The sequence below is a fragment of the Stigmatopora argus genome, chromosome 7, assembly GCF_051989625.1.
Source record: "Stigmatopora argus isolate UIUO_Sarg chromosome 7, RoL_Sarg_1.0, whole genome shotgun sequence".
NCBI lineage: Eukaryota > Metazoa > Chordata > Actinopteri > Syngnathiformes > Syngnathidae > Stigmatopora > Stigmatopora argus.
In genome coordinates this window covers 9,831,510-9,854,197 of record NC_135393.1, presented here as the reverse complement: position 1 = coordinate 9,854,197, position 22,688 = coordinate 9,831,510, and the positions used below count along the sequence as shown (strand labels likewise).

The 22,688-nt window shown below is 37.4% G+C and overlaps 3 protein-coding genes across 10 annotated transcripts; 1 reads left to right on the top strand and 2 right to left on the bottom strand.

The window, feature by feature from the left end:
* Positions 1–640: 640 nt before the first annotated feature.
* Positions 641–3,716, bottom strand: LOC144077671 (uncharacterized). Its single transcript, XM_077605572.1, has 4 exons — positions 3,562–3,716; positions 2,439–2,650; positions 1,511–1,638; positions 641–1,431 (listed from the first exon to the last, which is right to left on the bottom strand). The coding sequence occupies exons 2-4, from the start codon at positions 2,621–2,623 to the stop codon at positions 845–847; spliced, it is 900 nt and encodes a 299-aa protein (XP_077461698.1). The 5' UTR covers positions 2,624–2,650; positions 3,562–3,716; the 3' UTR covers positions 641–844.
* A 1,606-nt stretch (positions 3,717–5,322) lies between these two features.
* Positions 5,323–18,529, bottom strand: serhl (serine hydrolase like). 8 transcript variants are annotated; one of them, XR_013301025.1, is made up of 16 exons: positions 18,329–18,529; positions 17,848–17,985; positions 16,886–16,999; positions 16,294–16,335; positions 16,195–16,214; positions 16,016–16,090; positions 15,050–15,156; positions 14,877–14,956; positions 14,742–14,776; positions 14,593–14,669; positions 14,420–14,507; positions 12,760–12,813; positions 9,774–11,167; positions 9,074–9,167; positions 8,358–8,513; positions 5,323–5,345 (listed from the first exon to the last, which is right to left on the bottom strand). XR_013301025.1 is itself a non-coding variant. In XM_077605286.1 (12 exons), the coding sequence occupies exons 1-12, from the start codon at positions 18,495–18,497 to the stop codon at positions 12,673–12,675; spliced, it is 1,086 nt and encodes a 361-aa protein (XP_077461412.1). In that variant the 5' UTR covers positions 18,498–18,529; the 3' UTR covers positions 12,551–12,672. The 8 variants fall into 8 exon arrangements, 1 of the variants encoding a protein (XP_077461412.1); XR_013301023.1 differs by lacking the exon at positions 5,323–5,345 and adding an exon at positions 6,050–6,898; XR_013301024.1 differs by lacking the exon at positions 5,323–5,345 and adding an exon at positions 6,050–6,843.
* Positions 18,530–19,834: 1,305 nt separating this feature from the next.
* Positions 19,835–20,473, top strand: mb (myoglobin). The gene is made up of 3 exons (XM_077604775.1): positions 19,835–19,917; positions 19,987–20,224; positions 20,327–20,473. The coding sequence occupies exons 1-3, from the start codon at positions 19,835–19,837 to the stop codon at positions 20,471–20,473; spliced, it is 468 nt and encodes a 155-aa protein (XP_077460901.1).
* Positions 20,474–22,688: the final 2,215 nt, after the last annotated feature.

The window sequence follows — 22,688 nt, the reverse complement described above, 5'->3', positions numbered from 1 at the left end:
CAAAGGACACAAATGGACAAGCCATTATTACTGGTTTCATGTAGTATATATATTTTTTTGAATTTTTAAGTAATTAAATAATTAAAACATGGACTGCCATTTACGGTTTAATCTAGATTACACCCGAACTATTTCACCAAAGGCGGTTAAGGGCCAGTTTGGACACTCATGGTCCAATCCACATGTGTCAAAGTGGCGGCCCGGGGGCCAAATCTGGTCCGCCGCATTATTTTGTGTGGCCCGGGAAAGTAAATCATGAGTGCGTTAAGATGACGTTAAAGCGGCAAGTAATTTGCTATCTTAAAAGGCAATAGATGTGCCATCAACAATGCCCCATTGCTGCCAACCCTCCTAGTTAAAATGCATTGGACTTTTTGTAATTTTGTTAGCCAGAGTTTAGTAGAATGGCAAATATGAACCTTTTTACTCTCAGTGCAGCAATTGAATGGCTATTTTTCCTGCTCGTTCTGGTTTCACCAGTTGGGGGCAGTATAATACAGGAAGATATATTGTATATCGCAACAGCGCTAATATAAATCATTCTTCGCGGAGGATAAAGAATACATGAATGAGATGATAGTTATGCTGTCTCTGCCCAATCATATTTCTTTTAAGAAAGAATTCCAGTTATTGCTTTTCATATCATGCAATCTTGATTCTTTTCATGATTACTTTTTAAAAATTGATTTATCTAACCTGATCTAGTTTTAAAGTGCTTCTCCTTTGTTCTTATTTGTGCCATAATGAATGACTTCTCTAACTAATGTTTTTGTTAATCAACATCTCTGCTAGACTACTAATAAACATTTCCAATCCCATCACACCATCTGACCATGAGTGATACCTACTTCATTTCTATTCCAACCTGTCCATACTCACCCTCATACACTGAATCTGGGTAATGAATGCTGACGTAATAAGGCTCCTCTGCAAAACGAGTCCTTTTGGACAGCCCCAAGAGCTCCTTGTCAAGGTTTGATGGATGTTGTCGGAATCTCACGGTATCTTCATGGCAGCGGGTTCCTTTTAGAAAGTAGCACTCTTCATTGACATTTGCTGTTGAGGTTCCGGTGATTGGTGCACAAGAGGTTTGAACAGGATGCACCAGACATGTCTTAGAAATGTTTTCTTTGTACATCAGCCAGGGAGCTTGCATTGTTCCAGCCTTGTCTCTTGATTGACAGCCATTATCCTGATCGACCTTGACATGAGGCTTGAAAACAAAACTTTTCTTCTCAATGTGTCCAGTGTTGACTGATGTGTCTGATAATGTCAATTTCGTATTTTGGACAGATAGATCCTCTCTTGCGGGCGCTCTGCAGGCCTCGATGCTGACCACAGATTTAAGATGAGCTATGTTCTCAACTGCTTTGTTCTCAGAATGCATTTTTTCAGATTTTCCAGAGAGATGATAACGCTGCAAAAACTGGTCTTAAAACATATAAAAGAAAAATTAAATGTCACGTTTTGTCTTTATTTTTCTAATTAGTTGTAAGCCATTCAAGTTTACCTCTATTAGAGAAGTCCAAGGCGTTCGTCTTTGGAGGACGGATGAAAGATGGCTTTGCAGGATGTTGTCTAGTCATTTCTCCATCATATCGACACGCGGGTGAGCAAACAGGTTCAAAACATGTCGAGCTAGGTTAAAAGAGACAAAATGATCAAGGGTACATACCCACAGTATTTTTGGAATGAGCTTTCATGCTGTTCACTAGCCATGAGTGCATTCGGAACTTCAAACTTAAGCAATAAATTCAGTATCACAATTGTATAGACTATTTATAACATATAAAAGTGTGCTGAATATCAGATGTTTAAAATCAATATAATGAATCATGACAAAAACATATAAAATATAAAACCAATAGTTTATTGTCTGTACACCTACGTGTTTTGTATACCAGTACCCAGTACGGGTTTCTATCGTGTAAACCAGGGGTGGGAAATTAGTCCATAAAGAGCTGCAGTGAATGCAATTTTTAGTCCAACTGAACAATTCGGCACCTTTTAACCAATCCAGTGTCTTGCAAGTATAATCTGTTTATTGCTGGTTTCAGCAGAAACCACATTGTTTAAACTGTCTATTGGTTGAATGAAAGAATAATAAAGTTGGAATAATTTCTCACCTTTGAGTAAACCATTGTTTCATTATGCCCAGTTAAAAAAATGAAAACTTTACCAAAAAATACTTTTTAATAAAAACATATTGCACCTAATAATGAATATAAACAAAAAATCATTGTACTTAAAAAGCAAATACTACATCTGTACTGTACTGTGGTATTATGTCCTGCTATATATAGAGTACATTATCTACACATTTACATGTTATGTTAATGGGAAAAAAGTATTTTAAATTTCAATATGCCTCCATTTTTTTTTAACAGTACATTTTTATGAAATGCAACTATTTTTAAGGGAAGGGAGCCATTGTTTACCTGTCATTGCCTGACTCCTTTTGATTTCTTTGGGTGAGGCCCTGAAGAGGAAGAGAGGGAGAATCAATCCCTTTTCTTGTGAGAGGAGCAGACAAAGGAAGGAGAGGATGAGAACGGTCCTTTGCTTGTTTGGAAGAAGCCGACAGCCGAGGGATTAAAGGTGACAGACGGTCAAACACGTTCATTCTTCCTTTGCCTGCTGCTTCTTACATCTGGGAAATGAGAGGAGAGTGAAACATGTTGATAGATGAAATAAAGAAACAATGTGAGGAGGTTCGCAATTCGTTCTGGAAAGAAGCAAAAGACAATTTAAATTAAATTTATAAGGGGAAAAAAACCAGACTGAAGAAAATCCCCCAACCATGTTTCCTTATTATGTTCATTTCTACAACCTATCTCTACATTTATTACTTCCGTATGTGTTCATTTTACCTTCCAACATTCAAACTGTCGAGCAACTCCGTTAGTAGTGTGTGCTGGATTATGAATTTTACTGTGTTGTGTGTGTCAATAGCAGTTTACTGCTATTTTTACTGTAGATTGAGTGATTTGGCAGCATTTTAACCCATTATGAGACAGTGGTCACTACTGTGTACAGGTACAGGTTGACATTTAAGACCTTTTAAACTTTATAGAGCAAGTGATTTTTGGGTCACTAAAACAAAGAAATATTAGAAAATGTTATAAGATATATTTTAAAGTATTAATACTATTATTTGATATAATTATATAAATGACTTGATACAATGTTAATAAAAACAAAATGAATGAAATGCAAATGGATAAAACCTGAAATACACACTGGTTAGCACCCTTTCATAGTATTTAACTCATTACATTATGAAAACCTATAATTTACCAATCTACTTAATTTAGGAGGACTGGCTGTGAATGCTCATGTTTCTGTGCCATTGACGACAATGAATGTCTAACCCATTATGACTGTAAGGAGCAAATTTTGCTCCCTCCCGGTCAAAATGGATTGGATGTCAATGAGTAAATGAGTGACCAGTAAGAATCCTAATTTGTGGGGACAAAAGATACAATACACTGAAATAGAATCACATCCATTTGTAACTCTGATAATGAATACACAAGCATATATAACAAATCAGCCACCAACCTGCACATGAAGGCTGCCTGCTTGTTTTGAATGAGACAATTACAGCACGATGAGGAAAGACATGGTTGGCGTTGCGTGCATTCTCGTGATTCCTCCATACTGAGCTTGCACTGTTGTTTCACACCCACGCAGCTTCCATGCTCAGAGCCCTGGCCTGCCCTAGACATAACACATTATCATTACCACTACTGTAGTACCAATATGACAGTATCACAATATCACAATGCGTGACTCACCTGCAGCAAGTAGAAATCATTAGGGTGAAAAAAAAGATTTCTGGAGTAAATGTTTTGTCATCTATGAATAAACATCAGCTCCTTTTATTAGTCACACATTATATGATCATTACTAACTACACATTGGTACAAACAATCCTCATGCGTCTCATCATGTTGTGCACACCCTTCAAAAAGTTATTTAAATTGAGCATTAAAATATGTTTCACTCGTGGAATTATATTAAACCAAGTATCTAAATAATAAAGAGTACCTTTTGAATACACTGTATATGAAAATATGTTCATTTTTAGTTTACTGTTAACAATAGGTCACCAAATTAACAACAAATCCTGCAAGAGACTTCAGAATATAAATGTTTGGTGGCCACACTTTGATGACAGTATCAGCAGCCACAATACAAGGTACACCAGAAAATCCAATCCCCAAAAAAACTGCCTTAACAGCAAGAATCATGCAGTGTGTTTTTAGGTCAATGGCTTTACAATTGCCCTGCACAATAACGAGAAATATTTGTAATGATTCAATAGCTACATTTATCTCGTCAATGGACATGGATATCTACAAACATCATCTTGTACTTTGAAATACAGCATTTTTTGCCCATTTCTGACATTTTACAGACCAAACTTTTAACTGAATCATGAATTCATGTTGGTGCATTTCCTCCACATTTTTAAGTAGTGTCTTGGTTACTTTTTTTTAATGAAGGGAGTAAAATGATTTCCAAAAAGATATTGATTAAACATTATTTTAAAACATTTTAGGTCGGACATGACTTTCAGAACATACTAGTGTTTTTAATGACCTTACATTCAAATTTGGTATTGGAAAAGTATTGGCATCGGCCAACACCAGACAGGTGTCAGAATCCGTATCGGGAGCCAAAAAATGGCATTGGTGCAACACCAAATTGAGTGAGTTTCCCTATTTGAAGTGAATTGAAGGATAACAACAACAAAAAACACATTGTGCAATTACCTAAGTGACTTTTACAAACAAAATTCTAATACATGTATCAACAAAATATAACACTTGAAGAAATAGAAAATGTACAAATTGGCACTAGTGGACAATGTCATGAAAGTTGACATCAAGCCTTCTCAAAGACCATCATGCCCAGCCACAATCTCTTTTTTGGCATCATTTACAGTAGAACCCATCTGCTTTACTTTAGTCCGATTCCTCATTGGGGGGGGAAATACAATATGCTTGGGATCAGTAAAAAGTTGGTGTGATGGGATAAGGCTTAACAGATCATCCTTCCATTTCCCGTTATCAAGCCCCCCATTCTGCTCTCCGATGGGATCATATTAGAGCATCTGTATCATCACCACGGCAGTTTACGCTGGCCACCAGCGGGCGATGCCTGGTACTTTTGTTGCTCCACGTGTGTGTGTCATGCAGCCCGGGCTCCAGGAAGTACAGACACGCTCCAAAGCCCGCCAGCACCAGGACGGAAACCAGCAAGTAGAGTGGCACAAACCAGTCCAAAAACAACCACGACATTGTTGGAAGTCGGATGTGGATGCGGAGGGAGAGTTTGAGCTGGATGTTGGGAGAGAAGAGAGGAAAATCACAGTTGCGCAGTTGTTTTTCTTTGCTGGACAGTCTCACAAATGTAGAAATTCAACCAAAAAAAAGTTCAGTATGTCACGTGACCATGCTCATACATCAAAACACTTGTATGTGTGAAATTTGTGAAAAGGCCAATAATCTTTTGGACATTAAAAAAAGGTTTCAGGAAAGAAAAAGAGGGAAATAGCATTTATTAATGTGCACGAAAAACACTAATAATAACAATTAAAGCAAATGTAAAGAATTAAGTAATTTTTGCTGCATCTTCAATCTATGTAAATTGACCTGCTCCTTCTGGTGTGTCCACCTTGGCCAACAGACGGCAGTATAACATACGTGTTGAAGCTCTATATTGGACATCACCTTTTTTGTTGTTGCAAAACTATTGTTTATTGTGAACTGAGTTGGCCTGCATGCCAACATATAGGGCTTGTATTTTAAGCCAAAGCAAAAATAATGGATAATATAGTTTAAAAAAATCAAGTCTGTTTTTCCAATATAATACTGTTCATCGTATGGTTGAAGTGAGTTGGATTGGATAACTTCATTCATCCCGTAGTCAGGAAATTTCGTTGTCACAGTAGCAAGAGGGTGAGAATGCACATATAGGAAAGGCATTTTAGACATAAATAGATAGGTAATAAGTAAGTTAATAAATAAATACATGAAAGTTGAGAAGTTTCATTCATCCATAATGTTGTTCCGCTATCTGTGCCATGTATTGTAAAGGAAATTCAAAATATTTTATACAGGGAGTCAATTACTAGTGCATTTGCCGCAGGGCTCGGTTCAGGCAACTCTGTATTAAATTCTTAGAGAAAAAAAAGATTATTGATTCCACGCAGGACGTAAAATGACTTCACAGCACAGTGAACAAGTTTCATGTTTTCCCTGTGTTGTTCATCTACATTCTAAGTGATTGGGTGGCATCCATTTCAGGGTGTACTCAGGGGTCGACTCCAGATTAAACTAATGAGGGTAAACGGCGAAGAAAATGGAAGGCTAAATAGACAATATTTACTTTAAAATATTTGAACGAGGAAATAAAATTGGAAGAACTTGGAAGTCGGTTAATTAACTACAAAAACCAGATTGAGCTCCATTCAGTCTGGCGGTTCCACTGTAGTAAGTCGGTAATGCATGCGCCGCTATACACATTTCCACAAATGTCACCCATGTGGGATCCAAAACACTATAAAGACAGGAAAGGTAACACACATACATCGGTACTTATCTGACAAAAGCCAAATCTATTCCAGGCGCAGTAAAAGAAAATAACATAAATAAAAAAAATAACAAACACACAAGAGCTCACCTGTGCGCCGCAGCTGGGCAAGCGCGTGAAGGTGCGCGACTCTTCAGAAGAGTCAAGTCTGCGATCAAATCTGTCCACGCAGAGCCAGATGTGGCGCCGCAGCTCGCAGTGTTTTTCAAACAGAAAGAAAGTGAGAAGAAGATGACAGGTGCTCTGTGAGACACACAAGAACTGATGCTGCATCCAGCTTCATCCTCCAAGCTGACGCCTGTGACGTTCAAAGAAAGGGGTGGGGTTGCTATGACAACACCCCTGCTCATGGCACAGAGGAAAAGGAGGGTGTGGGAGGAAAATTATATAACTATCATCTTTTTGGGCACGGGTGTGTATGGGGAGACGGGTGCAAGCCCTTCAGATGTCTTCAGCGTTTTCAGCTGGCCGCGTAAAATCAATTCCGCTCAATTTTACACCCAGGGCCATCATGCAATTTCTGTGAGAGGGAAAAGGAGGGTTGGGGTGTGTGTGTGTGTTGTGTTGTCAGACGCGACGATGTTTGAGAGTAAAGATGATTAATTATTATTGCTTCCAAGGAAAAGAGAAAAGAAGTTTGGTGGTTATTTTTAGCCCGGGGAAGGGATTCATAAAAAGCAGCAAGATTACGAGAAGGTCATAAAGACGACATTTACAAGCAAGAAATGATGATGTGACACTTTAAGGCAAGAAGAAAGCTGTGCTGGCATAATTTTAATCATTAGACACTGTTGTGTTTTTATCTTTACTTCTTTAAAGGCTCATTTTGATTAGATTTTTTAGTGTTTTTCAAAATGCCAAGCACTTTTTTTTAAAGTTCACACCAAAAAGGTAGCTATAAATTGTCTGCTTCATGGGTGTATATTATTGAAACAAAATACATGGTTTATGACAACCACCTGTTTTTATTTTCCTAATGTTCACCAATTAGGAAGGTTTGCAAGTTTACCAGGATTACTTTTACAGGCTATAAATTGCAGCAAAAAAACAACAAAAACGATAGCCATTTTGTCCCCTGATCTGTTTTCAATTGAATTGACTTGGGAACCGTGCTCAGACATCATCTTTCCACCTGGTTCCACTAAGTGGAACAGATAATTACACGCATGACAATGTCAACACCAGTCTAGGGTGTGATGATTGCTCTCGCACAAGGCTGTGAGCAGCAAATCCTGGGTGCTAAACTTCACATCTAGTTGCAGCTTCTCGTTATCCACAATTGGTACTACGTCACAAATCAGAAAAATAAGTGGCTCGACAACAGGGTGGAAATTAGAAAATGTAGATTTGCATCTGGCTCTACGCTTTTAATGATACAAAAATATTTTCTATCGTATTAATGTTTTTTTCAAATTTGTGGAAATTCAACATTATAAAATATTAGGGAAAAAATAAAAGATCTAGTCAAAAATAAACAAAAGTCCTAGGGACTCATGACTTTGTTCAATTATGTGCCACTGACCTGTGGCAATGGGTATTCCATTCAGGAACTGACATCTGTAAAAATTGGGAAACTTGGTGCAATTTACCCATCTGCTCATAGTACTTATGCTGACTGGTCTGTTTCCAAAAGCACTCTCAAACACAACTGACCAACAATCAATTTTGAATCGATCCAGGGAATAATTTGTGCTGGAATCTGCCAAAACAAGATCTGGTATTTCTAGATTTATGTCTCATTGAGTTCAGGGACTTACTTGGGCTGATCTGGCATCCAACTGATGTGGTTCTGTCCTGACCAACTTGACCACAGTTGTGCAGTATTGGTGTATTGCTGGGATGGAGGGCTAGCTCGGAAGTGAGTGCGGAGGGAGGTCAGCCTAGACGGCTCATCACCACCAAAGGACACCGAACTGAAGCATAGTTGTGGCACGTTTGAAGTGTCCCAGATCAATGCATTACTTAACGAGCAGTTGTGACAGCTCGTTTATGTTAGGCGAGGCTGTCACACCACACAAGATCCTGATGAGGAAGATAATAGTAAAAAAAACAGGTAAGCGTGTTCAAAATAAATAAAGGTTTTGCATCTCCTGCAATGTGAGTATTGCGCTGGGCACATTGCGATGTACAAAAGAGACATTGTTTAGGCCCAAATGAAACCACCAAACTGGATGAAACCTTATTGCCATGCGATCTACCAATAGTGCATTGGCGATCAACGTGATGAGCACCCCTGCAGTAAGCTATGAATAAATGCATTGCATGTCCAAGCCCAGATCCACGTTTGAATGTTATTAGCTGGTGTAACTGATGAAGTGCCCAGTCTTGTCTAAGAGAACAATAGTATAACAGAAGCTCATATTCTTGATGGTCTCTAGTGTCTCAAGTATTGTGGCTGACAACAAAAAGACACTTGGCCTATTGGGGCCCAAATGTTATGCTTCATTTTTAAAAGGGATGAACAGTGACTCACAGAGTGAAGCCGCTGGTGTCTGGGGAGGGGAAGACAAATCCTGCCAAAAGAGACACAGCCAACACATGAGGATAAAGTGAAGACAGATTATTTCCTGTGAGAGGACAAGAGCAGATAAAAAACAAATTCACTCATTTTGCATTTTCCCGACACCTCCATCTAGAGCCGCGTTAAACTGGAAGCCATACACGTAAACCAAGATGCCTCCGACTTGAAAGATGACACATCACTGTCAGATTTTATTTTATTTTTACTACTTCAGCCCTCTGCAATTTAGCCCAAACTGTCCCGCATAAGAGGATGATAGCCGCCACTAAAGAGCTTGTTGTTTTATTTGGCTACAAACTGCAACACATCTCAAATGCAAACATTATTTTATTATTAAAAATGTATAATTGAAACAAATTCAACACTCCATCACTAATGAATGAAATGCATATTATACTTATGTGCAAGTATCAATTATACTCATTTATCATAGAAATAATAATGCTTCTCCACACCCGTTATTTAATTGTAGCACAATTAATTATAAGTACAACTACACCCACACAAACAGTAAGAAAAATCAACAACTTTTTATTTGATTGAGGAAGACAACAATAAAAAATAAAAATAAAATTAACATCTCTGAAGAATACTCATTGATCAACTAAGGGCTATGTTAAAATGAAAAAAAATATCTGGAAATTGCACTTACGGTCCTAAGATGCCATTAATTGTAGCACTTGTCCTTACGAGGGCCGCGAGGGTGCTGGAGCCCAGCGGAGCTGGGTAGGAGGCAGGGTATGCCCTGAAATGGTTGCCAGCTAATCGCATAGCACAAATAGAGAAACAAAGATTCACAATCATGGAAAATAATACCCTTTAAAATGTGATAACTTTGACTCAAACTCCAATTGCTTGATTCGGCTCTGATGACAAAATTGTATGACCTTACCTCAAGCTTGTCATTTACAAAATGAATAATACACAACCAAAGGGGAATTCTCAAAGACTGCATGGCATGACAACCTGATATTTAAAATGTTTCTTTTCCTCATGAGCTAAACTGCTGCATTTTGCAGCCAAGATTCAAATTTAAACATAGGCCCTACACAAAATGGGTTTGCACTTTAGAGTGATTAATGAGAAATTCTACACTATGCTCTGATTGCTAATTGATTACAGCACTAATGACATCGCAGTAGCTAAACTACTGACTGATTGGATCCGATGAACATCTGAGGAGAGTGTAAAATGCAGTATGTCAGGATAAATTGGGCCAACTAATTATATACTGTCAGTACAGCAGTGTAAGTGTGTGCAGCATGGGACTCACCAAGTCTGCAATGGAATCTTGGTCGACATCTTAAGAGAGGTTATCTAGCAAGCACACTAATCATTTAAGTATGGCATTACGTCATATCAAAGTGTGAAATTTTTATAAGGTTAAAAACTGACTCAAGTTGATGTCAGTTTTTTTTCCTTAGTGGATCTCAGTACTGAGCATGTTACAGCAGATCCAAATACTTTTTTTAATTCACATTACAGAATAGGTAGCTACACCCCCAACAAAAAAAGAGCACAACGAAGAGAAAAAGACTATATAAACAAACAACATTTTTGGGGGACTTTATTTAATCGGAGACCCCAAAAAACATTATTCTTTATATTAATACTTTAAAAAGGAGCGTTTTAAAAGTCTAGATTACTAAACTGCAATTTATAGTCCGGAAAATATGGCTACTTTGTGGAACTTTAATAGAAACTAAGGGTCGACTCAAAGGAAACGTCCTTAAATGGTTTGGGTCCGATACAGAGGTTAAATCTTGAGTTGCAGTATTCTGAATTAGCTGCAGCTGATTAAGAATAACCAGAGTTGCTTTAAAAATATTTTTTTCTCCAATGACCACAAGAAACTTTAAAACACTGAAATTCCTGAAACACATGAAAGAGTTCCACTGTTAATAAGGCAGTAATGGCTTTTCATAAATTACCTCATTGGCTGTTATTGACTCTGGATGGTAGACGAACAATAGTTGCTTTGAAAATTATAGTGCAGTTGTTTTTCATTGCCCACACCATGGCCTTGTTAAATGACCACTTCCGAGACTGAAACGAGGGAAGCATATCAATCCTACAGCTTTGTCAGCTTTAATTTGATTTCATAAATTAACATTTGTTGTTATTGACAGTGATTGGTCTCCAATCCACTTTAATTAGGAAGCCTGGCAGCGATCAATCAAAGGATTGGGTGACTGTGGGTAATCTACATAGTCATGGTAGTCTACATTCAATTTCTTTCTCTCTTTTTATTTCCTTCAAATCTTAATTTTTCAATTTTCCATAAAATGTTCACATTCAATCGAATATTTTTACCCCAGGGTAATGGACAAACGTTTGTGGGACCTCACATCATAGCGATTCGAACCCACCATTGGTTACAAAAGAACTCCTTTCCAGAACAAAAGAATGTCTGGTTACTATTCTATTCTAAAGTCTCACATACATACACTCCCAGCCAGCTACAGATTAGACTTAAAAGTCTGCTACTAGTCTATAAATAACTGAATGATTTAGGTCCTGAATACTTAAGAAAAAAATGCTAATAGACTGTAAACAGAGGCAGGCTCTGAGACTTGTAGAATCAGGTCGGATAGTGGAGTTTAAAGCAAACAAGAAGCATTTTTGTGTTATGCTGCACACAAATAGAATATTCTGCCATGACAGTTTGAAGTCCAGTAGGAAAAAAAATGTGTTTTGGCATTTTTAAAAATGCTTATTTTTATCTTGTAAGTCACATTGAGTTACCGTGTGTATAAATTGCACACTACAAATAAAGCTGGCTTTCCTAGTAAAAATGTGTCTGATAAAAATGATATAGGGGGCTGCTGTTACACCAGCATTTTTGTTCTAGTACATGGCGCTTTTTTTCAGCTAATATACAAACCCGAAGAAATGAAAAATCCTGAAACGCCATGGGACTTCAGCAGCTTTTAAAGAAAGCCTTCCAAGGAAAGAGAAACTGAATTCAAGGATGCAAAACGCTTGCGATGCAAATCAGAAATCCTCCACAGAGCACAGAGGCCCGACCACCTCACTAATATGCAGCCCCTGAGCCGCTGTGGTAGTGCTGCTTTCCTCTGCAACTTGCCTTTTGATTTATTCATGTAACCTCTGAAATATTAATGGCAGGAGACTTCAAAGTCAGTGATTTAAAGGGTTGCTCATAGGCATCAGCTACCAGGTGACTAAGCAACTGATGTCTGTTTATGTTGCACGAGTCGATTGGCCAGAAAGACCGAAAAAAAAAACAGACATCACTTGGGACTGTAATAGGTTGCTTCCCATATTGACTATAAAAAAAGAGCCTAAATACTGTAGCTCCAGGGCCTGAAATATGAGTGTACTGACAGAACAAGTATCTGTATATGGGGTTTCACCCTGAGGGGAGCATATATTGTTAAATACTAGTCTGAACGCAGAAAACAGCCATATGAGGCAACATACATTTATTACAAATGTGAACAATGGCTCCCACAAGTAGCGTCGCAACTAGCAGCTGAACACTAAAACATTTTAAATGAGCATTATTTAATGTGTACGGAGTGCTCTTCCTACAGCTTAGTGGTGAGCCCGTCTGCTCTGACTGTCGATGATAAGACTTTTTTGTGGAGGAATTCAGACACTAGCGGAGCAACTACCTCAGGGTTGTTCAGATGGACGTGATGCCCGCCGGGTACCCTCACCACCGAGTGCTGAAGTAAAGGAAACAAGATGTAAAGCAAAAGAAATCAGCAGCCATTTCCCTACGTGTTTACTTCAAGTGCAGCACCTAAGACTTTTCATCAGCATGAATTGACCACATTATACGTATTACGTAGGTCAGTTAAAGAAACATTTAGCATACTGCTTTTGCAACTGCTTTATGAAGCTATTTCTCTTAATGCTTGCTGACTTCCAGCCAGGCCGGATGTTGACTTGTCTTTCTGTCTTTAACGAAGGAGCATTGGTCTGGCCTTTTAACTGTCCATCTGTTTTGCTTTCTGCTGTCATTTTTCGGTTTATCGGTCTGACTGGTGTCCTTTCTATCCATCTGTGGAATTACTACCTTATCTGTCTGTCAGCCTTTCCACTTATCAACTATTTTGTAGACCACTTTCCTTCTTTCACTGATCCTGTCATTTTGTCAAATGTCATTCAGTACCTTTGTCAGTCTGTCCGTGTGTCTGAATCACTTGGTGGTCATTTGGATGGTACGTCGAAAGGCCTTTTTTCTATCTACAGTTGAGGTCAAAAGTTTACATACACTTGCAAAGAACAATGCCATCCTTGAATTTACAATACATTCATCAAAAGTGGTAGAGGAATTTTCTTTGTTTTAGAAAGGCTTCCTACAGTCCTGACTTAAACCCCATGGAGAACATTTGGACAACGCTGAAGAAACAAGTTCATCTTCAAAAGTCAACAAATGTATAAGAACTGTAACAATTCTGTCAAAAGAAGTCAGCAAAGACTCAACCAAAAGCTTGTGGATGGTCTACCAAACCTGCCTTATTGAAGACGATAGACCAAAGAACCTTATATTAGCATTGTTGTACGTATATTTTTGGCTCAGGTGAACTGGTCACATTTTCTGGTAACCGATAAGTTAAGTCATAAAATAACCAAACTTTCTGGGTTTTTTTTTTACAATGTATTTAAGATCAGTAAAAAGAATCAGTGTGGAAATAGCTCAATATACTATCATAAATAACCTCAGGCGAGCCATGAAATTGTTTTTCACAAATTTATGTAAACTTTTAACAACTGTGTATTAGTCTATTTTGTAGCTTTGCTTATCATTCTGCCTGCTTACTGCTCTGTCTGTCAGTGGGCCTGTCAGAAAGTGACATTTTCTTCCTATCTATCCGCAAAGTCTTCTCAGGTCTACTTTTTTGCAAGTTTTTTCTGTTGTACACATTCAGTGCATTAGTCTGATAGTCAATTCTTCAATTTGTTGACCTGCTCCAGCTGTAGCTTAGTCTGTACCCCAAGTAATATGTGATGTATTTCTCTCGGTTGGGCTAAACCTGGAAGGAAATATCATTGCACTTGTGTAATGACAAATAAAAAAAAACCTCATGACTTTCTTGCTATTTTATCATTCTTTATGTCAGAATGTGTCTGTCTTTTGTACTGTCAGCATGTTTGCCAGTGGGTTAGTTCATCCGTTTGTTAGTCATTTAGACATGAGACATCGTCAGATCCATCCACTTTCTTTCTATTATTTGTTAAGCTCCCTGTCTCACTCTGTCAACACAATTACATACTCAGGCTCTCTCGCAATAAATAAAATGGAAGGTAAAACACAACAACACTTACATGATTCTGTCTATATGCTTGCAGAAGCTCGGATGTAAATTTCCTCTGGTCTGGTTCTGCAAATATTTTCTCAAAGCCTTCATTTGCACTAAAAAAAGATGGGATGTACAATTCTCATGTTGGAGTATAACATTAGCACATCCATGAGTGCATGTGGCTGATAAATAACTTACAGAACTAACAGAACAGAGGCTTGAATTCTGGAGAGCATCACCAGACTCTGCTCCAAGCTAATACGAGCAATGTTTTTCTTCATGAACAAATGACAGTCACAGTGTATGAATGTCAAATCTCATAGGTGAAACATTCAAGAGAACCTTACCAGATTAATACGGAAGTCTCGTGAGAAGACCACTCCTGCATGGTATGACACGATAACAATGAATTTGCAGAAGGAAGAAACTACAATTGTCCTGGATGAGAATGCAAAAAAGATAGAAAAAAATAAAACCCAAACCTCCTTCAACTTTAACCAGACCACGTTCTAAAAGGTTGCTTGCAGATTCCTCAGACAAAGCTGGGTTTGCTCCCAACAGCCTGGGACAAAAAGAGAGCAAATCAATACAGACGCTAAAAACAGTCCTTTGCACAAAACAAAAACTAGTTAAAATAAAAAAAACTGGGTCATACCTCTCTACTGCTTTCTCATAAGTGTAAACTCTCTCACTCTTTTCAGGCTGCTTTTCAAACTTAAGCATGTCATCCATCCCCTGCCGCAATATTTTTGACATTTCATTCTGTAAATAACACATTGTGGTGAGAGGTCAGTACTCTGTAGGAAAATAGGTTGAGTGGTATCTTTTGCTATTGCCGGCAATCAATGTCCAATCTATTTGGACTGGAAAGGTTAGCACTGCTCAACCATTGCTAACCCCCCAAAGAAGTAAATCTGTGCCTTGAAGTAAATTTAAGTAAAAATATTGAATTTCTAACACCGGAATTTTCCCAGCATAGAAAACACTACTACTAACAACAACAACTACTAAGAAATTCTATAACTAAATATTTTAGGAATCAAAATTGAGCCCCAAAGAACTCAGGAGCAAAAACTCAGCTGCACAGTCAGTTGCAAAAAATTCTGATTTAATCCTAGAAGCCTGCCCATACCAAAAGGATTGGACGTCTTTCACCGTCAATGATGTCCCAATCAGCTAAGTGAGAAGGTATACGGACCAAAATTATTCTGACTGAACAATAACATTCACAGTTCATCTATTATCAGATATGTTCAGAATTTAGTTGGCCTCTCAACAAACTTAAGGGTCAGGATTTGTCACTGATGTTTGAGATAATCCACTCTGTGCAATGTCATGTTATAAGGTTTTTACTGTACATTGTTAGATTGAGGAAACAAAGATTGTTTAGGGCTTTACATTGTTTAAACAAGACTCAAGGGCAGGCAAACAATTTAAATAGAACCTCTAAATGTGTTTAACAACCAGCCACAAGCACTTGATAATGAAATTGAAAATGAATAGCGGTAACCATTGTATATATATATGATAATGGATACTGAAAATCGCAATCAAAATATTTCACAACTTTGACCCAAATGAGGGGTAATTTGGGAGAGAGAAAACATTATTTTTAGTTTACCGGGTCAGTGGGTAAAAATCCATAAGAGTCCAGCATGATACAAGCTTCCACCATCTCAGGAAAAAGAGCACTGAACTAAATGAAAGAAAGACAAGGTGGGTCTTTAAGTCAACATTGATTAGAATGGAAGGCGGCTGAAAACAAAAACAAAGGGGAAAGAGCATTTTGCCACAACTTACCATTCCAGCAATGTTACCACCTTAAACAAAGATGGAGATGCGAACATTCATTCAGAAAAAATGTTTAGGTGGATGTGACTAATGCAAGCCTATACTCACCCATACTGTGGCCCATGATGGCAAATCTGCGCCAGTGGAGGGCTGTGGGAGTTAATTTCACAGATCATCAGGCAGCTACAGCATCTCATCACAATACAACATCCCACATTGGTTTTACTTGCCATTGAACCTCAAGGCTTCTGAACATGACCAAACAATGTGATTAAATCAATAAGAGCCTCTTTTACCCCCTTTAAAAAAAAAATTAAAAAAAATAAATAATATATATATATATATATATATAAATAGATATATATATAGTATATATATGTATATATATATATATATAGGTAATAAGTAAGTTAATAAATAAATACATGAATAAATAAGCGTGTTGCTGAAATATATATATACATATACACATACGTGTCCATACACAGATATATTCATACATACACACACACACACATATATATACATATATATGTACACATATATACATATATATATATATATATATATATATATATATATATATATATATATATATATATATATATATATATATATATATATATATATATATATATATATATAATATACATATATATACTAACACATAAAGGCTTTGTGAAACATTGATATGACTTACCCTCAACAACTCTTTGAATATCAGCCACATATGAAGTAAAAGCATAAAAAACGCCTGGGGGACGATGTGAAGATAGTCCGTGACCTGCCAAGTCCACTGCCACATATCTGCACTCTAAGAGCAGCAAGAAGAGAGACAGATTACTGATACAAGTCCCACCAGGAATTCATCACAGGTTTCAATGCCTTTCTCGGGAATCAAAAGAGCCCGCGGAATACGGGGTGAGTCACTGCATAATTAATTTTAACAATAGTTTTCATCCTGGCCACAAGATGCCACAATAATAAAGCACCTGCCATTGATCCTGCTTTTTGTTGAAAGAGAATGAGACTGTTTTTCTCTGTTTTTTATAGTTTTGCCTCAGTAGCATTGCATGGGATGTGTCAGGCAAATTGCAAACCAAATACTATGATTAAAAAAATAGCCACAACAAAAGTAAAATCTTACAACAGATGTGGACAGATGCAGATTCACAATGGTAGTTACATTATGGCATTTTCGTAGATCACTCTTCTTCTCCATCCTTCCTCAGAAGCGTTCATTCAGTGGAGATTCTTGTATAACAGTAATTACTAACGTCATCATCCAGTATAAATGCCATTGACCATGACAACCGTCCAGTCATGTGGCTCTTTTCATCCCTCTGGTGTAAATTTAACTTAGCTTGTCACTAGTAGAAAACATTGAACAAATCATTTGCTTCCAACCCTCCCTGGTCAAAAGTATTGGACGTCTATCACCATCAGTGGCAGCCAATAAGTTCATTTCAGAAGAAATATTATAAATATTCATTTGTTTCTTTTGGTATATCTGCATATTTTGATGTTCTCATTTGTTTTTATATTGTTTATCCTGCTTTTCCATGCCAGGACCAGACTCGAACAACAATTTAGAGAATGCATGCGATTACAAGTTAGTTGTAACATTTTATATAAATATATTTTTATACAATTTGTAATTACCTTTAGGGAGAAGAGGAATAAGAGTATTGAAGGTACCACAGTTGTCAGCCCAGCCATGAATGCACAGCACAGGACGGCCATGTTCGGGACCCCAAATTTTCCCTCTGATCTCCCCCCATGGAACTGGAACTGACAGTTCTGGACAAAACCACAAGATGCTTTTGAATAATGACAACAAACCTAATCTTATATTTGCTTTATAACATTGTGCATATCCAGCTAATACTGCAGTGAGTTTGTGAAGGTTTAAACACCTTACTGCCTGTTTTAATTTCATTAATTCACACCAGATGGAAGTTTTGGGCTTTTTACAATAGTGTAGTATTCGAGAAAATAACGTCCCTTCACGTCCTTGTGTGTGTGTAGGTTTGTGTGTGCGTGTGTTTTGGTTCATTGTTAATGTGATACATTGATTTTTGTTATAGTAAAAAACAAAAACAAAGCAGTAAGCAATATGGGCAGAAAATGGGACAGATGTTACCAGTTTGTTTCATTGAAGCGGTGGACAGGTTTCGGACGCTTTTTAAAAGTCGTATCATCGATAAACACGGGGATATGATTAGCAATTGATTATCAAAACGTTCTAATAACTTCAGCTCGTAAAAATGGAAACAAAAGGGAGAAACAAGACAACTTTGGAGAGCAATCATACAATTGTCCACTGGTGCTATGGTTTTCCGGGGTTGCAACACCACGTGATCAAGAGAGAAGAAGCAATTGGATAAACATGGGGACTTGCGCTGTGGCCTGACCAATCACTACTTAGTATAGGCGGAGCTTCTCTTTCACCTTGAATAAGTTCTCTATAACTTTATAACTCTGTACCTCTCCCATCCATTAACATACTTTTTAAGTAATGATTAATTTTGAACATATGTTCGCAAGCTATTTTCTTCAATGAACGGTTAAAAATATTATACTGAAATTTATTTTGAACAAATTGTCTTTGTTTTGCCCGAATTTGTGCACCTGGCTTTCTTTTCATTCATTTTCTGAACCGCTTTATCCTCACAAGGGTCGCAGTGACCCTGGCTTCTTTAGACTAAATAATGATTGCACTTTTTCTGTAATTCAGTTCTCTAGTACCATATACGAGCACATCATTTGCTATACAATATATTCAACAGAAATTTCTGATCCAATGAATAATAAAGGAGAATACTAAATTCTATGCTGAACTGCTTTTTTCTGTGCCACCCAGAAATATCTAGTTCTCTGAAGTAACATATAATTTCTTCTTTTCAGAGCTGATTGCAAGTAGCAAGAGAACATGAAAAAAAACTTTGTGTTATATTTTTCTTTTTTGTTGTTGTTTAAAAATCCTGATTTTCTGCAGTTCAACGCGGGTCAGGGAACACACATTGTTTTACTTTGTTTATCATTCTGGTAACATGCTTATCTGGAATCCTGAGTGGCAATTATACATGCAGCTTCGAGGTGTTGCAACCATTATAAGAGACAGGAATGAGGGCTGGAATCTTTTGGTGATGGGACGGAAGGGGGGGGGGGGGGGGGGGGGGGGGGGGATATATAAAAGGTCGGGTTTGGGGTGAATTGAGAGGTCATACCAAGAAGAACTGGTCAGAACTTGGAAGGATCATTCTCTGCAAGTATATTTGCATCTTGTGCTGATTTTATTGTTAGAACTGGAGTTCTGTAATTATAATGTCTGATTTTAAATGATGAAAATTCAAAAAAAGATTGAAAATCTGATTTTGAAGACCAAAAAATAAACATAGATGCCTTTTAATAATGTGGCAGACACTATGCAGAAAAGTACATTGAGGTCAAATCAGAGGTAATATATTCAGGATGACTTTGATGCAACGCCTAATGGCTGCTGGCCATCAGCTGTAATACTGGAACAAAAGGATAATAGTCTTGGTTTTTCTCCTCCTTTCTCTTTGAATTTTACTCCAATTAGCGTTGTATTCCCCAGTGTTCTCTAATCTTTTCCCCACAGTTTCTTCAAACATATCCTTAAGTCATGGCTGACTTTGACACAATTCTGAAGTTCTGGGCTCCCGTAGAGGCGGACTATAATACATACGGAGAGCTGGTTCTAATCCGGTCAGTGGTATTTTGGGTTTACAGTCCCAGATAGTAGGTTAATCAATAAAAGTAAAAACAAAAAAACAGGATGATTTATCTCCACAACTTATTCACTGAGCACCCTGAGACCCGCCAGCTGTTCCCCAAGTTTGCAGGAATCGCCCAAAGTGACCTTTCTGGAAACCCGGACATTTCTGCCCACGGTGTCACAGTGCTGAAGAAGCTCTGGGAGCTGCTGAAAGCTAAAGGCAATCACACCGCTATCCTCAAACCACTGTCCAAGAGCCATGCCACGAAACACAAGATAGCCCTTGTCAACTTCAAGGTAAAACTGAAACACAAGTTGTGTCAGAAAAAGTTCTTCTGACAAATTATATAATCTTGTGGCCATGAAGTTATGCTTATTTGCCTTTTAACATTTTTACAGCTAATCACAGAAGTCATCGCTAAGGTCTTGGAGGAGAAGACGGGACTCGATAGTGGAGGGAAGCAGTCTTTGAATAACATGATGGACGTGGTCATCGCTGACATGGCAGCAGACTACAAAGAGCTGGGCTTTCCAGAATTATGTTAGCTTGCAGAAAGAAATGTCTGTAAGATTCTAATGAATGTAAAATATCAATTACATTCATATTGATATTTTGTATGCATTACTTACTACATTAAGGTTTTCTGTAAGCACAATGCTGTATTTGTTTTTGATCACAGTATATATGAGTTACCCCTAAACACACACTAACCAGGTTAGTCTTAGATTATTATTTAATCTACACCTTATGTATTGTAATGCAAACAGAAGTATTGAGCCCTTGTCTGGAAGGAGGACATTACAAAGAAAATAGGACTGACTGCTGTATTTATTTTCCCAACTGTAGTTTGCACTTTGCATTTTTGTCAATCTTCTAGATAAAATAACACTTGGATATTGAGTGGTTTCGACTGGTTATTGAAATCCACCAAGGCATCGTAGAACTGGGAATCAGAGACTTACACTACAAATATAACTGATGTAGTATTTCATTGCAAAAAAGTGTGGAAATTGGAACTGATTTTTTTAATTACATCGGTAACTGCTCAGTAATAAAAAAATTAAATCAAGATTTTTTTTACTGACCAAATGCCATGTAAATGGAGGTAGCTGTTTTGTAGGTTTAAAGAAATCAAACTGAAGATTTTTAATAAGTCACTTTCAATGCATTTGTAGTGTCCTAAAGTCTTTTAAAATGAATTGTTATATGGACATTTTGTATTCATTAACTACTCAATGTATTCAACTACTAACTAATGAGTACTCAATGATCAACAATTAAGGATAAACGTTAATTGGCCTAAATTTAGTCAAATGAAATTCACAACACTGGTTGAATTTGATCCATAGCTCATTACTTGCAACCCACTTATGACGATTGCCTCGGTGTTGGTCCACGGCTTCACAGGTAATCAATGAAAGGCGGTGAGGAAAGGGTAATCAATACAAAAGTAAACTTCAACTGATTGCAGCCCTAACAAAGTATGTTAAGTGTGAATACATAGAACCTGTAGCTCGGTAAATAATGTGATCATTAAAATAGGAGTAACTCGATGTTACTCAAATACTAATGTATAATGTATTCCATCATCAGTAACCTAACTTGAGAACACATTTTTTGTGAGTGTGAAATCAATAATGATAAAAGTGAAACACTCATCCTGTAGCTAAATAAGGCAATAGTTCGGTTATTTTTTAAACTTTAAACATGTACAATAGTTCATCGTCAGGGTGCTCAATTAAAAAAGTGGAATTCATTCTACAGATTCATGAAATACCTGGGAAAATAATTTTCTCAAGGTCAATCCCTATTAAATTTTGATTCAAAAAACATTTCCATTAAGGTTATGAGTTTCACTTTTGAAATTCACTGAATGAAATAAAATATTTCCACCAAACTGCAACTATTTGAGAAGCTCTTTTACAAGAAACTAAAAACAGAGAACACATCTTTCAACGATTCAAAACATATTTATAAATCTGAATGTATATACTACTGTAAACAGCAACAATGGCGGCGGCACCAGCAACATCCCACAAGCTTTCTTGCCCCCTCCAATGTCTGGCCCCCCATTTAGTATGTGCTCTTGAATAATGCATAATTCCCATGATAATCTATTAATAGTACATGTGAACGTGCATCAGTGAAGGATGCGGACGTGACCACCCCACCCATGAATGATTAGAACTGGAGCCTGTCCTGACTAACTTTGTGCAAAAGGTGAGGTCAAGGTCACGAACCAATATCAGAATATGTAGGAACATTAGTTCCCCCTCACACTTAGGGCAACTAAGAATTTTCAATGAACCTAGCGTGTTTTTCAAACAACTAAAAGGAAAATCCATGCAAGCAGAAGGCTGATAATTGAAACTCCAAACGTCGAAAGTCCGAGATGGAGGTGCCCAAACTACTCAGCCATCACCTTGTTTTGTTCATTTACTCTTAGCGTGTTAGTATTTTCCCAATTTGTTTGGTTTCTTTCTTTCTTGCACAAATTCTATTTGCTCTTCTTACGTGTTATTACATTCATATTGATGGAGTTCAAACTTGCGGCTGAGGGGCCAATTGTGGACCATGAGACAATATTTTTGGATCTCCATTTGATATCCAATTGTAGTATTTAGTATAGTTTTGCCTGCAATATGTGTATCTATAAATATTCAAAAATTGTATTGATTTATTTTGCATTTTAATTAATCTTATAAACCGGATTTACTCACATATAAGCCACCCCCTTAAAGTTGCCTTAAAATCGTTGAA

Bases quoted from the DNA above. Each gene is read 5' to 3' on its own strand.
- LOC144077671 (XM_077605572.1), bottom strand. From the start codon at position 2,623: ATGAACGTGTTTGACCGTCTGTCACCTTTAATCCCTCGGCTGTCGGCT. The intron at 1,639-2,438 runs GTAAACAATGGC...CTTTTAACCTAG, and splicing joins AAGGAGTCAGGCAATGACAG to CTCGACATGTTTTGAACCTG. The intron at 1,432-1,510 runs GTAAACTTGAAT...ATATGTTTTAAG, and splicing joins CTTGGACTTCTCTAATAGAG to ACCAGTTTTTGCAGCGTTAT.
- serhl (XM_077605286.1), bottom strand. From the start codon at position 18,497: ATGATTGCTCTCCAAAGTTGTCTTGTTTCTCCCTTTTGTTTCCATTTT. The intron at 14,670-14,741 runs GTAAGGTTCTCT...TTGTTCATGAAG, and splicing joins GAGACTTCCGTATTAATCTG to AAAAACATTGCTCGTATTAG. The intron at 14,508-14,592 runs GTAAGTTATTTA...ATCTTTTTTTAG, and splicing joins GCCTCTGTTCTGTTAGTTCT to TGCAAATGAAGGCTTTGAGA.
- mb (XM_077604775.1), top strand. From the start codon at position 19,835: ATGGCTGACTTTGACACAATTCTGAAGTTCTGGGCTCCCGTAGAGGCG. The intron at 19,918-19,986 runs GTCAGTGGTATT...ACAAAAAAACAG, and splicing joins GGAGAGCTGGTTCTAATCCG to GATGATTTATCTCCACAACT. The intron at 20,225-20,326 runs GTAAAACTGAAA...ACATTTTTACAG, and splicing joins TAGCCCTTGTCAACTTCAAG to CTAATCACAGAAGTCATCGC.